Source organism: Haliotis cracherodii, unplaced genomic scaffold, assembly GCF_022045235.1.
Source record: "Haliotis cracherodii isolate W230 unplaced genomic scaffold, xgHalCrac1.p SCAF_16, whole genome shotgun sequence".
Taxonomy (NCBI): Eukaryota; Metazoa; Mollusca; class Gastropoda; order Lepetellida; family Haliotidae; genus Haliotis; species Haliotis cracherodii.
This window is the reverse complement of record NW_027266271.1, coordinates 17,679,452-17,695,744: the sequence shown is the minus strand read 5'-3', so window position 1 is coordinate 17,695,744 and position 16,293 is coordinate 17,679,452. Positions and strand designations below refer to the sequence as shown.

At 42.8% G+C, this 16,293-nt stretch overlaps 1 protein-coding gene across 1 annotated transcript in view; it reads left to right on the top strand.

The window, feature by feature from the left end:
* LOC139463892 (condensin-2 complex subunit G2-like) overlaps nucleotides 1–15,878 on the top strand; it is a 40,809-nt gene extending 24,931 nt beyond the window's left edge. The window contains exons 20-29 of the mRNA XM_071245308.1: nucleotides 339–512; nucleotides 1,283–1,396; nucleotides 2,728–2,856; nucleotides 3,822–3,921; nucleotides 6,836–7,020; nucleotides 8,532–8,672; nucleotides 10,790–10,881; nucleotides 11,878–11,984; nucleotides 12,258–12,357; nucleotides 15,036–15,878. Of these exons, the coding sequence (XP_071101409.1) occupies nucleotides 339–512; nucleotides 1,283–1,396; nucleotides 2,728–2,856; nucleotides 3,822–3,921; nucleotides 6,836–7,020; nucleotides 8,532–8,672; nucleotides 10,790–10,881; nucleotides 11,878–11,984; nucleotides 12,258–12,357; nucleotides 15,036–15,090 (1,197 nt within the window). The 3' untranslated portion in view covers nucleotides 15,091–15,878. The remainder of the gene's footprint in view (nucleotides 1–338; nucleotides 513–1,282; nucleotides 1,397–2,727; nucleotides 2,857–3,821; nucleotides 3,922–6,835; nucleotides 7,021–8,531; nucleotides 8,673–10,789; nucleotides 10,882–11,877; nucleotides 11,985–12,257; nucleotides 12,358–15,035) is intronic.
* The last annotated feature ends 415 nt before the right edge of the window (nucleotides 15,879–16,293 follow it).

Sequence of the window (16,293 nt, the reverse complement as noted above, 5' to 3'; positions counted from 1 at the left end):
GTCAAAGAGTGGTCTACCTAACCTGGCATGCCGTGAAAATATTACAAAAACAATCCACTTTCTTGCATGTTTGGAGGGGCGGTCGGGTATCCTAGTGGTTAAAGCGTTCGCTCGTCCAGCCGAAGACCCGGGTTCGATTCCCGACATGGGTACAATGTGTGAAGCCCATTTCTTGTGTCCCCCACCGTGATTTTGCTGGAATATTGCTAAAAGGGGCGTAAAACCATACTCACTCACTACATGTTGGTTTTACAGATGTGAAAGTAACTTTGTAGAAATCTAATTTGACAATGATTTCTTTGTTTTTTAATACATACCTTTTTGATTCTGGCCAACAGAAAAAGAAGGCAGGTGCTAAGTGTGTGATGCTGAAGGAGACCATCAAACCGGAACCTCCAATAGCTCTGGAATACCTGGAGATCCTGCTGGAGAAAGACTTGTGTCGAGAGGTTATACTTGTCGACCATGTCGATGCCTTGACTCACACCATGGGGGCTCTCGAACACAGCGTGGTACGTTTACACAGTTACAAGTAGTAGTATCATACCTCCATGTCAGAAGGATGAGATCTGATTGGTCAGTGTGATCTTGATGAAATACTTTATCATACCTCCATGTCAGAAGGATGACATCTGCTTGGTCCACGTGATCTTGTGTTTCCTGCCTGGAGGGGAATAAATTTCTCAGCGGGGGAATAAATCTCTTGCATAAATCCTGCCACTAGCAGTACAGGCTGCACATGAATTCTGTGAATCAGAATGAATCCACTATGACCCGCTTCAAAGCAATAAGCCGCATGCTTTTGCCGAGTCATTGGAAGTCACATGACAATGCACAAGTTCACCTCAGCTCAATCAAACAGCTGTTTTCAATCGATTTTTTACAATGTCACATAAAACATGTTGGTAAGATAAGTGGCCAGAGGCTCGTAGCATTAAACCTTACGAGGGACGCATAAAACCCCATGTACTCCTCATGATCCTGCTACAACTTAACATTTCATGTGTTAGGACGTTTTGGCTTGAGCGAGCGTGGTGTGATTATACTGTTACAAGAAGCACGCCTTGAAGGAGTCCAAGACACATGAATTTATGAATTTACACCAGGATATGTTTGCTGCTATTGAGTGTCTGGAAGTTCTCATTTTGTCAAGCAATTTCAGTATTTATCACTTACTATGTATGATGTTATTGTTACACTGATGCATGAACAGAGGCAATACATTTACATGAATGTCATCAAGAGAAACCATCTGAAAATTTGCTCTTGTTTTGTTTTACAGGAGATTTTGAAAGCAATGAATATTGCAGACACAGAAACCAATCCTGCCAATGAAGATTTTGTTCTTAAGACATTCTTCCTGTATCTTCGAGTGTCCCTTTTGCTACACAAGCAGGTATTGTAACTAAGCTGTTCTATGTTTCAAGGGGCAGTGGGGTAGCCTAGTTGTTAAAGTGTTCACTTGTTACTCCGAAGACCCGGGTTCAATTCCCCACATGGGTACAAGGTGTAAAGCCCATTTCTGGTGTCTCTTAAAAAAAAGCGTTTGATCACGTTGACAATGTTTTATTTTATGGAGGTCAGAGACAAAACTAATACACAGTTTAGTCTGATCTGTGAATCAACAAATTTACATAGTGATACAAAAGTGTCATTGTTAGCCCATACTCATACTATCAACCCCAGGGTTAGATTCATCTTCCCGAGGCAAGAGAGTTAACTGACTTTAAAAGTCCAGTTCCCACCCTTGCCGAACTAGGCTTGAATTCATGGGCTCGATCGTAGCGCGACCAGTGGTTATTACGAGTTATGTCCCTTCTAAGCCTCTCCTATGGACCAATCAGATTCCACCTCTCGTATCACTTGCATTTGCTTCAAACAAAACCCAGCACCCAGTCAAGACGATCTGATCAAAACTCAAGATCTATATTGTGATAAAACAGGCCTTATGTCACGAAGTGCATCAAATCACTTAAGCACCTTGATTAAAACATAAAAAGATTTGAAAAATATCTGTTGACGAGTTGGCGGTACATATGCTTTGCAAATCCTGCAATCGACCGAAATCAGCACGACAGTTTACAAACTGAATTTCGATTTTTTTTGCGCGATTTTGATTGGACTATGCATAGATTCGTTAGTCCAGCCAAACTGTAACTCCATAATACCAGCCTAGTTTGGCAAGGGTGGAAACTGGACTTTGATAGTCAGTTAACTCGCTTGCCTCGGGAAGATGGGTTAGATTAGGTCCCCAGCAACCTATGCTGGTCATAAGAGGCAACTTAATAGAACAGGTGGTCCATCTTCCAAAGGCAAGGGACTAACTGACCATAAAAGTCTAGTTTCCACCCTTGCTGAACTAGGCTGGAATTATGGAGTTATACCCGTTTAATTGCAATATAGATCTTGATTATTGACCAGCTCGTCTTCACTGGCGCCTCCATTTTGTTTGAAGGAAATGCAAGTGATATGAGAAGTGGAATCTGACTGGTCAGTTTGAGGGACATAGAAAGGTCTATGGTGGACTAAGATGCTATGGTGCTAGGATTGAGCCCTGGGTGGAGTTGAACTTTTCTGATCAGTCAACTCCATTGCCTGGGGAAGATACAGGTGGTAAGGCTCGGTGGCTTGGTTGTAGCATGCAGTCTTACCCTGATGGCATGGATTATTGCCCTCAGTATCTATCAACAATCAAATCTATTAAAACTTGTGTACTTTGTTTCTCAGGAGGAAACTGACCCCAAGCCACAGTTCACTAAACTGCTGATCTGGGCCCAGGAGGAACTGGTGCCTCAGTTGCAGCAGGAGGGCAAGAGGTCACGGAAAGATGGGGAACTGGCCTTCAAAACTCTTCAGGTAATCTTGGAAGGTCATGGAATTTTAGCTCCACCGGCACCTTAGTTGGTTTTCTCAACCACACCTTTATGACAGATGTACCGCTCAGGAAATTTTTCTGACATATGGTTAGGATTGATGACCTGCATGTAAGGTCAAGGTCACTAGAGGTAAAATATTGAAACAGTCCAAATTTCATGAAATTTCAAATTAAGTAATGAAATATGAAATGTTTTTGCAATCAGTGGAACTCACTGAAATGCTATTGTATGTTGTGTCAAGGTCATTTTGAATTGAAATGGAGTCTTCTCATTTACTTTATTTATTTTGCACAACCATAGTCTGCTGGTGATAGTCTAGGTCGCTTGGTGGGAAGAAGACATTGCAAAAAGCTTGTGTATACCCAATAACTTGAGCATTTATGATGGAATTTGACAAAACTTTATATATGTAGTTAGAGGCATAGTCTTTTCTGTGTCAGAGTTTTCCTGTATTGGCCATGTATTTTCCCTAACCGAAAGTGACGTTATTAAACTGGAATTGTGAAACATTGTGTCAGAACTTTATTGGTTGTCTTTGGTTTTGTAGACTTGCTCAGATGCCAACAAGTCTACAGAATCAATAAAAGGAGAGGCTTAAAGTGCCTTGTTTAATTTTTTTTTGAAAACAATCTTGCTCCAATTGGCCAAGGGCACTTAGTTTGCAATTCAAGATAAATAGCTGCAAATTCAATATATCGTGGACCATTAAAGATCCGGGGTAGAATAGGTCTTCAACAACCCATGCTTGTCATAAGAGGCGACTAACGGGATCGGGTGGTCAGGCTCGCTGACTTGGTTGATGCCTGTGATGGTATCCCTGGGTGTTGTGTTCAGTACTTATACTTGTGGGTCGGCACCGTGCTTGTGGGTTTCACCACGCCTGCCCACTTTGGGCCACATCAAGATGAGATGTTGTTGATGAGACTGTACGATGCTGTCTTACAGATCGTCCTGAAGATGAGCTGGCACCTGATGATGGTTGGGTCAGCTGACAAGGACTTCACCTCCGAGGCCACCAAACTGTGTATAGCTTGTCTGGAAGAAGGTTAGTCAGTAGACTGTTTCGTCACAAATGCCGAATAGTCCCCATTTCTCCATTCTTCCTGTGAGAACCTCGGGTAGAATGTTTCCCCAGCGACATTGCGAGTTGTATGAGTCGACAAAATCGGGAACCCTAGCACCCCTGCTCGTCATAAGAAGATAATGTGGACAGGGTTGGGGGCATGGTTGGTGGCGTGGGTGCTCACTTGACTTAAATGATGGGTATAATATGGGACATGGCTGATGGCGTTAAATGGGGTCGTACCACACCGGGGGACTGATACAATGTACTAGAGTACTATCTAGTCTGCCTGGAAAATAAACACACTTAATGAATAAAATCCTTAATCCAATAATAAAATACACAGAGCTAAAGATATTCTTCAGATTCAAAATAGTGAGCAGAATAAAGATATGTGAATCCTTCAAAGAATATATGTGGAGTAACCACGGGCCTTCTGAGGAGTCAAGAGTTCAGCTTATCTAAATACCCAAGCGGGCCCAAAAGACAAAAGGGCTTGAGGTGGAAAGGGCGTGGTCTATTGTGTTAGGCAGTGCAAAGGGTGTGCATGCTTAGTGATGGGGCTGTTACCTGGTCAAGGAGACCTGTAGAATTGGTCTTTAGCAACCCATACTTGTCATAAGAGGCTACTATGCTTGTCGGAAGAGGCGACTAACGGGATAGGGTGGTCAGGCTTGATGACTTGGTTGATCCATGTCAGTGAAATCCTTAATCCAATAATAAAATACACAGAGCTAAAGATATTCTTCAGATTCAAAATGGTGAGCAGAATCCTTCAAAGAATATATGTGGAGTAACCACGGGCCTTCTGAGGAGTCAGGAGTTCAGCTTATCTAAATACCCAAGCTGGCCCAAAAGACAAAGGGGCTTGAGGTGGAAAGGGCGTGGTCTATTGTGTTAGGCAGTGCAAAGGGTGTGCATGCTTAGTGATGGGGCTGTTACCTGGTCAAGGAGACCTGTAGAATTGGTCTTTAGCAACCCATACTTGTCATAAGAGGCTACTATGCTTGTCGGAAGAGGCGACTAACGGGATAGGGTGGTCAGGCTTGATGACTTGGTTGATCCATGTCAGTGAAATCCTTAATCCAATAATAAAATACACAGAGCTAAAGATATTCTTCAGATTCAAAATGGTGAGCAGAATCCTTCAAAGAATATATGTGGAGTAACCACGGGCCTTCTGAGGAGTCAAGAGTTCAGCTTATCTAAATACCCAAGCTGGCCCAAAAGACAAAGGGGCTTGAGGTGGAAAGGGCGTGGTCTATTGTGTTAGGCAGTGCAAAGGGTACGCATGCTCAGTGATGGGGCTGTTACCTGGTCAAGGAGATCTGTAGAATTGGTCTTTAGCAACCCATGCTTGTCGGAAGAGGCTACTATGCTTGTCGGAAGAGGCGACTAACGGGATAGGGTGGTCAGTCTCGCTGACTTGGTTGATACATGTCATCGATTCCAATTGCGTGGATCGATGCTCATGATGTCAATCACTGGATTGTCTGGTCCAGACTTGATTATTTTACAGACCGCCGTCATATAGCTGGAATATTGCTGAGTGCGGCGTTAAACAACAAACAAACAAACAATCACTGGATTGTCTGGTCCAGACTCGATTTTATGCAGACTGCCATCATCTAGCTGGAATATTGCTGAGTTCAAACAAGAAACAAACAAACAAAACATGGTTGAGGTAGGCAAAGCTAAGAACATGGCTGAGAAAGAAATAACAAGACTAGCACAAACACTTATAGCATTCAAGCTAAAATATGTAAAATACAAATAGATAAAATCTGTAACTGTCACATGATCATTAACTGGCTCTATTTACAGACTGCAGCATAATAGTGATATTTGTGTTGTAGACAGGAATCTCAGACTGCTGGACAGCGTGATGATGTGATATTTGTGTCGTAGACAGGAGCCTGAGACTGCTAGACAGCGTGATGACATGATATTTGTGTTGTAGACAGGAGCCTGAGACTGCTGGACAGCGTGATGATGTGATATTTGTGTTGTCGACAGAAGCCTGAGACTGCTGGACAGCATGATGATGTGATATTTGTGTTGTCGACAGAAGCCTGAGACTGCTGGACAGCATGATGATGTGATATTTGTGTTGAAGACAGGAGCCTGAGACTGCTAGACAGCGTGATGACATGATATTTGTGTTGTAGACAGGAGCCTGAGACTGCTAGACAGCGTGATGACATGATATTTGTGTTGTAGACAGGAGCCTGAGACTGCTATACAGCTTGATGACATGATATTTGTGTTGTAGACAGGAGCCTGAGACTGCTGGACAGCGTGATGATGTGATATTTGTGTTGTCGACAGGAATCTCAGACTGCTGGACAGCGTGATGACGTGATATTTGTGTTGTAGACAGGAGTCTGAGACTGCTGGACAGTGTGATGACGTGATATTTGTGTTGTAGACAGGAGCCTGAGACTGCTGGACAGCTTGATGATGTGATATTTGTGTTGTAGACAGGAGCCTGAGACTGCTGGACAGCTTGATGATGTGATATTTGTGTTGTAGACAGAAGCCTGAGACTGCTGGACAGTGTGATGACGTGATATTTGTGTTGTAGACAGGAGTCTGAGACTGCTGGACAGCGAGATGACAAGATATTTGTGTTGTAGACAGGAGTCTGAGACTGCTGGACAGCGAGATGACAAGATATTTGTGTTGTAGACAGGAGTCTGAGACTGCTGGACAGCATGATGACATGATATTTGTGTCGTAGACAGGAGCCTGAGACTGCTGGACAGCGTGATGATGTGATATTTGTGTTGTAGACAGGAGTCTGAGACTGCTGGACAGCGTGATGACAAGATATTTGTGTTGTAGACAGGAGTCTGAGACTGCTGGACAGCGTGATGACAAGATATTTGTGTTGTAGACAGGAGTCTGAGACTGCTGGACAGCGTGATGACGTGTCTACAGTGGGTGACAGATGCTCGACGCACACTGGACCGAGAGACTAACAGTGAAGGGCAGATGCTGTCGATCATCCCCAACTTCATGGGCAAGATGTACGTGTGTCTTGCCAACTACATCAAACACCACAAGCAGACCTGTCAGGAGGTGAGGATGGAATCACTAGACGTTATAGCACCTGTCAGGAGGTGAGGAAAGAATTACTAGACGTTATAGCACCTGTCAGGAGGTGAGGATAGAATTACTAGACGTTATAGCACCTGTCAGGAGGTGAGGATGGAATCACTAGACGTTATAGCACCTGTCAGGAGGTGAGGATAGAATTACTAGACGTTATAGCACCTGTCAGGAGGTGAGGATAGAATTATTAGACGTTATAGCACCTGTCAGGAGGTCAGGATGGAATTACTAGACGTTATAGCACATGTCAGGAAGTGAGGATGGAATTACTAGACGTTATAGCACCTGTCAGGAACTGAGGATGGAATTACTAGACGTTATAGCACATGTCAGGAAGTGAGGATGGAATTACTAGACGTTATAGCACCTGTCAGGAAAAGATGGAATTACTAGACGTTATAGCACCTGTCAGGAAGTGAGGATGGAATTACTAGACGTTATAGCACCTGTCAGGAACTGAGGATGGAATTACTAGACGTTATAGCACCTGTAAGGAGGTGAGGAAAGAATTACTAGACGTTATAGCACCTGTCAGGAGGTGAGGATAGAATTACTAGACGTTATAGCACCTGTCAGGAGGTGAGGATAGGATAACTAAACGTTATAGCACCTGTCAGGAGGTGAAGATAGAATTACTAGACGTTATAGCACCTGTCAGGAGGTGAGGAATGAGGATAAAATTACTAGATGATATAGCACCTGTCAGGAGGTGAGGATGGAATTACTAGACGTTATAGCACCTGTCAGGAGGTGAGGATAGGATAAATAGATGTTACACCACTCCTAATACACAGTCAGAGTAGGCCATGTGGAAAGGAATCATACGTCTGAATAGATTTGAATGCTGATCATGTTTGGGGTCACAGGTAGCCAATCCATCTAAGCGCAGCAATTCGATTGTGTTTCTTCATCACACCAGACATCTATAGTCGTGGGTTCGAATCCCGGTTTGTCTTGATTATGTGGGTAAGGGCTAGTGGGTATCACCAAACTGGTAAACGTCTGAGACTTATTTCACTTAGGGCTATCTTCCACCATGAAGCTGACATACCAAGATATAATTGGAATACTGTTCAAAACGGTGTTAAACCCAAGTCACTCTGTACGATAAATCCCTGTTTTGCTTACTGCATTTAAGCCACCTGGTTATGTTATACCTTACAACAGAAACAAACAGACATGAAAGATAATGTGGAGTTAGATGTGTTTACAACACGTGAAGATCCGGGGTAGAATGGGTCTTCAGCAACCCATGCTTGCTGTAAATGGCGACTATGCTTGTTTTTAGAGGCAACTAATGGGATCAGGTGGTCAGGCTCCCTGACTTGGTTGATGCATGTAATCGTATCCCAATTGCATGCTTTTGATGTCAATCTCTGGATTGTCTGGTTCAGACACAATTATTTACAGACCGCTGTGGAATATTGCTGAGTGCGGCGTTAAACAACAAACAAACAATCAGTGTACCTTGCTTGTAGGTTGTATCCAGCATCAAGCTCCAGCTCACAGAAATCTTCAACACAACCATGAAGAATGTGTTCCACTACCCTTCGACAGCGGACATGATGACAGCCACACTAATGGCCATAGTGGCGGAACTGGCTCATGCTAGTCATAAGGTACGTGTATTACGTGATATGCCAAACTGTGAGGCACAGGCTACCAAACTGTGCGGCACAGGCTACCAAACTGTGCGGCACAGGCTACCAAACTGTGAGGCACAGGCTACCAAACTGTGCGCCACAGGCTACCAAACTGTGAGGCACAGGCTACCAAACTGTGCGGCACAGGCTACCAAACTGTGAGGCACAGGCTACCAAACTGAGGCACAGGCTACCAAACTGTGAGGCACAGGCTACCAAACTGTGAGGCACAGGCTACCAAACTGTGAGGCACAGGCTACCAAACTGTGTGGCACAGGCTACCAAACTGTGAGGCACAGGCTACCAAACTGTGCTGCACAGGCTACCAAACTGTGCGGCACAGGCTACCAAACTTGGAGGCACAGGCTACCAAACTGTGAGGCACAGGCTACCAAACTGTGAGGCACAGGCTACCAAACAGTGAGGCACAGGCTACCAAACTGTGCGGCACAGGCTACCAAACAGTGAGGCACAGGCTACCAAACTGTGAGGCACAGGCTACCAAACTGTGAGGCACAGGCTACCAAACTGTGAGGCACAGGCTACCAAACTGCTGCACAGGCTACCAAACTGTGCGGCACAGGCTACCAAACTGGGAGGCACAGGCTACCAAACTGTGAGGCACAGGCTACCAAACTGTGAGGCACAGGCTACCTACAGGATAACTGTGCCTGTAAGAACAACCCGACATGAGAGTGGAATAAATAGCAGAGGGTGTGCAGGTGCTAGTTGATTACATGAAAAAGCTGCCATTGCGTGGCAACTAGCAGCTACCACAGTTGGCCTAAGGCAACTACCACTGCCTGGCCCTGGTAGCATACTTAATCATGTTAATTATAAGAAAAGCTACCGTTGCTTGGCAACTACCGTGCTGCCAAAAGCAGCTACTGCTGGTCTTAGGCAACCACCGCTACCCAGCCCCAGGTAGCATAGGTGACAGCTACCATTGCAGGCCAAAAGCAGCTACTGCTGGTCTTAGGCAACCACCCCTACTCAGCCCCAGGTAGCATAGGTGACAGCTACCATTGCAGGCCAAAAGCAGCTACTGCTGGTCTTAGGCAACCACCCCTACCCAGCCCCAGGTAGCATAGGTGACAGCTACCATTGCCGGCCAAAAGCAACTACTGCTGCATGGCCCAATAAGTAAAAACCATTGTGGCAGAAACCGCTGACATGATGACTACCATCACCGTGCCAATATACAGGGCAATTTGTCTCCCAACGTAGGTGTTTTACGATTCCAAGACGGAAAAGTCGGGACTGACCAGGTGAGTTGTAATTTGCGGGCAAGTTGGTTTGTTACTAGCACGGGTAGTCCACAAGAAAGCACCAAAGTGCTACCCCTCATGCTAGTCATAAGGTAGTGTGATGTATCCCACAGGATCTTAGTTCCATTGTAACTCCCATCCCTTGCAACTATCGTAAGTCGTTTTAGAAAAGGCTCCCGAACTCCTTTAAATGAGCAATATGAGTTTACTAATCAACTACTTGTTGAGCCTGAGTTATAACATTTATTTGTTGAGTAATCAAGTTTGCAGCTTGAAACATTATCTAAACTGAGGGGCAAACGAAAGTATACGAAATTGTGTTTTTTTAAGTAATTGAAAATTGAAAAACCTGTTGTTAAATTTGATTATTTCTATTAAACATATCACTCTTTCATGCAACAGTTTGTCAAAAGTAATTTGTGGCTCAATAATTTTGTGTAAAAATAAATTGTTTTAAAGAAGATTGGGGTAAGAAATGAATTTGCACAACATGACCCTATCATGGTTGAAATGTTGTGCCGAAGAAAGCAAATTTATTTATTTTTCAAAGGTAACATGTATTTTGCGAAAAGAATTAAAATAAAATTTTTTTTTAAAGTTTTAAATCAAATTATATTTTAAAAATACTGACAATAACAGAAGTTCATGTTCTGCATTGGTGAACTGTTCAATAATTAACATGTAGGAATAAGAATATGAACAGCCATTTTGTTTATGTTGTTATGAAGTATTCATTTTCAAATGAGACTGGAAACACAAATGTTTCTTTTTCTCAAAAACTAGTCTTTTGTACTAGTTGGACTAGTAAATGTATTTGTTTTGTAGGAAACCCTTGATGAGCCAGTCGACATCTCCATCCTCCCTCCTCTGTCAGCGCTGCTGGTGAAGATCATGTTCTCCCCAAGACAGAGGCTGCAGTAAGTAGCTGTGTCAGTCTCGCACATGACTGCTATTTATAAAATGGGACTCAAGAAAAATCATTGTTTCAAATAAACGAGCAATAAAATTATTGTCAGTATGCTGTAAATTTAACTAACAATGTATATTTCTTGTAAGAATTGTCTTTGATATTTTATGTGTTTATGGAAGTAGAAACATGAAAGGAAGTGTGTGCACACCGTAAATCTGCATCACAGACGATGTATATAATAGTTAACTCAAAGTGTAGACATTGATACAGTGACATAGTTTTCTGCAATAATGCAGCACAAGCCACGCCCTTTCTTATTAACAGCCAATCAGGAAACAGTAGTTGGGATGTGGCCTAATTATCTGAGGTGTATAGAAACAAATGCAAAACTAATTGCTTGGTTAGCAAATCAAATTCTGTGGGATCATTTGGAAAGTATTTATTCGTTATACAGGATATGTGAATGGTGTTGAGGTCCCTTTTGATACAGTTCCAGAGTTGTCTGTGTCGGGTGTGTGTGGTATGAGTGAGTGAAGATGATTTTACGCCATTTTCAGCAATATTCCAGCAATTACACGGAGGGGGATACCAGAATGGTTTTACACATTGTACTCATGTGGGATTCAAACCCTGGCCTTAGACGTAACAGGGAACGCTTTAACCACAAGGCTACCCCACTGCCCCTTATGTGGTAGTATTCTCGAGAAGATTCGGGGTAGAATAGGTCTTCAACAACCCATGCTTGTCGAAAAAGGTGACTATGCTTGTCGTAAGAGGCGACTAACAGGATTTGGGTGGTCAGACTCGTTGACTTGGTTGATGCATGTCTTTGTATCCCAACTGTGTAGATCAATGCTTATGATGTAAACCACTGGATTGTCTTATCAAGACTCAATTATTTACAGACCGCCATCATATAGCTGTGAGATTGCTGAGTGCTGCAACAAACAAACAAATTATGTGGTAGTAACTTTCTGCATCCAACTCCCTCTGCCTGTTCCAGCTTCCTCCTGCAGGAGTTGAATGCGTTCATCTCATCAGGAAGTGTGCCCGATCTCCACCATGCACATGGATGTGCTCATTTACTCTCAGCCATCAGGAAAACCAAAGGTAATGATAGCTTCCATATTCTGTATATATATTCTGGTGTTTGACACTTCATTCTGGACCAGATATACCAATATCTGTAAACAAGAGAAAAGATAAACGCAAACTGACTACCAATCTACCTAGGCTTAACTGTCTTCAGAATTGTAACCAACATTGCAACTTTTCTGCAAATACCCATCTTAACAAATTTGGTATCATTCTGTTGATTTTTTGAAAGCTTGAACAGTCAGTATGTTGTCCTTTTATAGTATAATCAAAGTTTTGTCTTTGCAGGCAGGGTACCATTCGACCAACTAGGTAACTGCGAGGACTCTCTCCGCCTGTGTGTGAACACTCTCTCGGTCAAAGTAGAGGACGACGATGACGACTCAAAGTAATTTCTTTGTAATATGACATTTGATTGAGAATTTGCAGAGAATGAGATTAATGAGATTAAACGAGTGTAGGTGGCTTCAAGTATTCCGCGGTCTAGAGGTAGAGCGTCCGCCCAGAGAACGGAAGGTCCGGGGTTCAATCCTCTGCCACGTCATACCATAAGACGTTAAAAGATGGCACTTGTTGTTACCCTGCCTGGCGCTCGGCATTCGGGGGCTAAAACAAGGACTGATCGGCTCGGAGTCAGTATTCTGTGTCTGAGTTGGGTATTCATGTTAAACTGTGGCATGGTATCTCAGTGTGCTAGCACTATAAATCAGCATCAGTCTGCACTAGTACGTACACACACACACACACACACACACACACACACACACACACACACACACACACACACACACACATGTCGCTATATAAGTGCAAAATCTTGGACGCGACGTTAAACCCAGTTTCACCTCACCTCAAGTATTTGACTGGCTCCTAGGTGTGGAGAGAGTATCTGCACAGGGAGCAGAAGGTCAGTGGTTGGATCCGCGTCATACTGAAAAGGGGTTGAAAAATGAAGGGTATTAAAACAAGGACTGACCAGCTCAGAGTCAGAATAATTTGTCAGAGTAAGGTATGTGGCATGGTATCTCAATGGGCTAGAACAACAAACACAGCACAAGTCTGGACTAGAAAAAGCAGACACATATGCATGCACATCACTATACAGGCGATGTTAAACCCCATTTCACCTCACCTCACCTCTTGGTTAGAGATGACCGAAAGGGATCAGGTTGTTACGGAGCATACCCTCAATAGAAGCTACTTCTGTGACAGCATATCATTGCTCCATATGACATGCCTTCCTCATATATTGGTGCGATGGGGTAGCCTAGTGGTTAAGTGTTCACCTGTCATGTTGATGGCCTGGGTTCCCACATAGGTACAATGTGTGGAGCCCATACCTGGTGTTCCAGCCGTGATGTTGCTGGAATATTGCTGGAATATTGCTAAAAGGGCCGTAAATCCATACTCACTCACTCCTCATATATTGACTTGAGTCACACCATGTGATCTCTTTATGTAAATTGCACCGTTTTGGCATTTACTTTTCCACCTCCCATATTGCCCAGGTGACAAGAGGCTGGTGCAACAACCAGATAACTCACATGATAGGTTAATTTGTTCTGTTAGTTGTATTTGCCGTGAAAGGCGACTATGCTTGTCGTAAAAGGCTACTAACGGGATCGGGTGGTCAGGCTCGCTGACTTGGTTGATACATGTCATCGATCCCAATTGCCTGGATCGATGCTCATGATATCCATCCCTGGATTGTCTGGTCCAGACTCGATTATTTACAGACTGTTGTCATATAGCTGGAATATTGCTGAGTGCGACGTTAAACAACAAACCAACCAACAACCAACTGTTCGTTTTATACAAACATTGGTAGATGGTGAGATAAAGCTTCTTATTGTTATTAGTACTTTTTGTAAGAGCTGACTACCGTATTTTCTTGAGTATAGTGCGCACCCATGTATAATGCGCACCCCCCTCTAGCGGGTTCAATATTTTGGAAAAAAAGAAATTTGAATATTATGCGCAGAAAAAAATTACACCGTACCCTTTCAGCGAAGTCCGGCAAACGAACGGGTGCTGAGAAACTTCGTCAGTACAAATTCGAAATTTGAGATAAAAAATCACCAGACATATTTATTTACCGTTTAAATAGTATTGATTGTTCTGCTAGGCATTGTTTTATATCTAGGGATTAAGATTACCTTGTGTATTTTCAAGTAAACTAAGCCGGAAACAGCAATCAGCTGTACACACGTTTTCTTGGGATCGACCGGTGATTCGGTCAAGACACACCCAATGATATAACTTTATAGGATTTTTAATGCAAGGATCGGCAACAATTGTATCTGAAACTATTTTATTTATCAGGAATAATATATTCCATTATTTTCTTAATTATATGCAGCCTTTACTAAACATATTTAAAATAATAATAACCCTAAGCGAAGCAGCTGATCGCTATTCCGGGGTATTATTTTTTACATGGAACATGTCTGACCAGTCACTGTCAAGGCTCACGCGCACGGGATCACGTGAGCGCGAGAATTTCATGTTGACATAGAATCGTCAAACAAAAACAAATATGACTTTTAACGAGTCAAAGTATGTCATTTATGATATATGTATCCATTCTCTGTCAACAAAAGTTCGTTTCAAGGCGTCAATAGCGGTATTCTGACCGTGGTTGCTGTTAATAACGGTGAGTTGTGCGATCTTCCGATTGCTTCACACACGATTTCGCCGAAATTAATAAAAACAATATTATAAGAAATTTTGAATAAAATTAATAAAGTAAGTTACAAACATAAGTCCAGAAATACAAAGAACACTTTTTATAGACAGACAGTGTAATTACATAATTATTTTGCGTACTTCAGTATGGATTTGTTGACATGGTTTTTCCGGTGTTTCGTGCTCACGGTAATGTCTTTCCATGGGGGGAAAAAACATCCAAACTCATAATTCGTGTATAATGCGCACCCCCTTCTACACAGCTGTGTTTTTTCTAAAAAAAGTGCGCACTATACTCAAGAAAATACGGTAAATGGGAAGTTTTCGGTTTTCTGGGTTCTTTATGACACTGTTCTACAAACAGGTTAATTTTGTTTTCAGAGATTTGCTGAAGCAGATCCGAGACAAAATGGAGGGTGGACAACAGAACAGTTGAGTTCCCAGACAAGTCCTACATTAATCGTCACACTATCTGAATCAACTTTATATGACTGTCCATAACCTTATTTATAAGACCTCTCACTTCAAAACAATATTTAAGAAGGGATGTGGAAATGCAGTGCCATTTTGCCAAATCTGGTACCTAAGATGGTTGGAAATAAGAGAATTGCATATTCCTTCTCCATGGAATTAATTGTTGGTATTGGTCAGGGACAATATAATGATACCAAGCCAAATACTTTAGAGAACAATGCTTGCTATACACAGTAGTCTAACCTAATTTTCTAGTTAAATAAAGTAATAATTAAATTAACAGAGTGCAGAGAAAGTGCTCTCAGTAGATGCATAGAGAAACATTTGGACTAACCAGCAGAGGTTGTGGCTGGAATCATGTGACAAAAAGCATGCAGAAACCGGACACAAACCATGCCTGTGACACTAACTATGACCTTTATAAAACAAGTAGAGAACTACCCACGCTTATTTGGAGCAGATTTGTTAATGTTGGGAGTGAATATTAAATATTAGGTCAGATTATTAATTTAATTCAGGTTAGGATGATGTGATGTCAACAGCATACTGCTACACAAGTGACCTGAGAACACATAGATGACGTCTTCTCCTGAAGTCATCATACAGCCTTTGAACATTGGAGGACGCCCTTTACTGCATGTGTGCTTCAGCCTGACAGCTTAGATCACATGCTGTTCCATGGCATCTGCCGTGATGATTTATGCTTCAAGCTGCTATTGTAACTGTATGAAGAGACCATGCACCAATATGTTATCATGGTTCCAGTTATCTGTAATAAAACTACTACTTGTCACGTTGAGTTGGTTGTATCTTTTTTTAAAAGGGGGATGGGGTGCACATAATGATAAAGTCACCAAATGAGTGGCCGAGGGCGCAGGTAGCATGCACCTCACTCTCTATCGCTCTGGCTCAAACAGGCTGATGGAAGGATGAGGTACTTTATGGGGATATAATGGCACAGTGTGAGAATGCACCACTGTCATACTTCATGTTACCCTGGGGGGTGGCCCAGTCGTCTAAGGCACAGCTGTGCAGAGTTGCGTCCCTTGGGCACGCCAGAAACGATTGTGGGTTCGAATCCTGGTTCGCCCCGATTATGTTTCTAGGTTTGTCAGCACCATACCCGTGCCAGTGGGTTTGATCGAATGTCTGAGACCTGCATCAC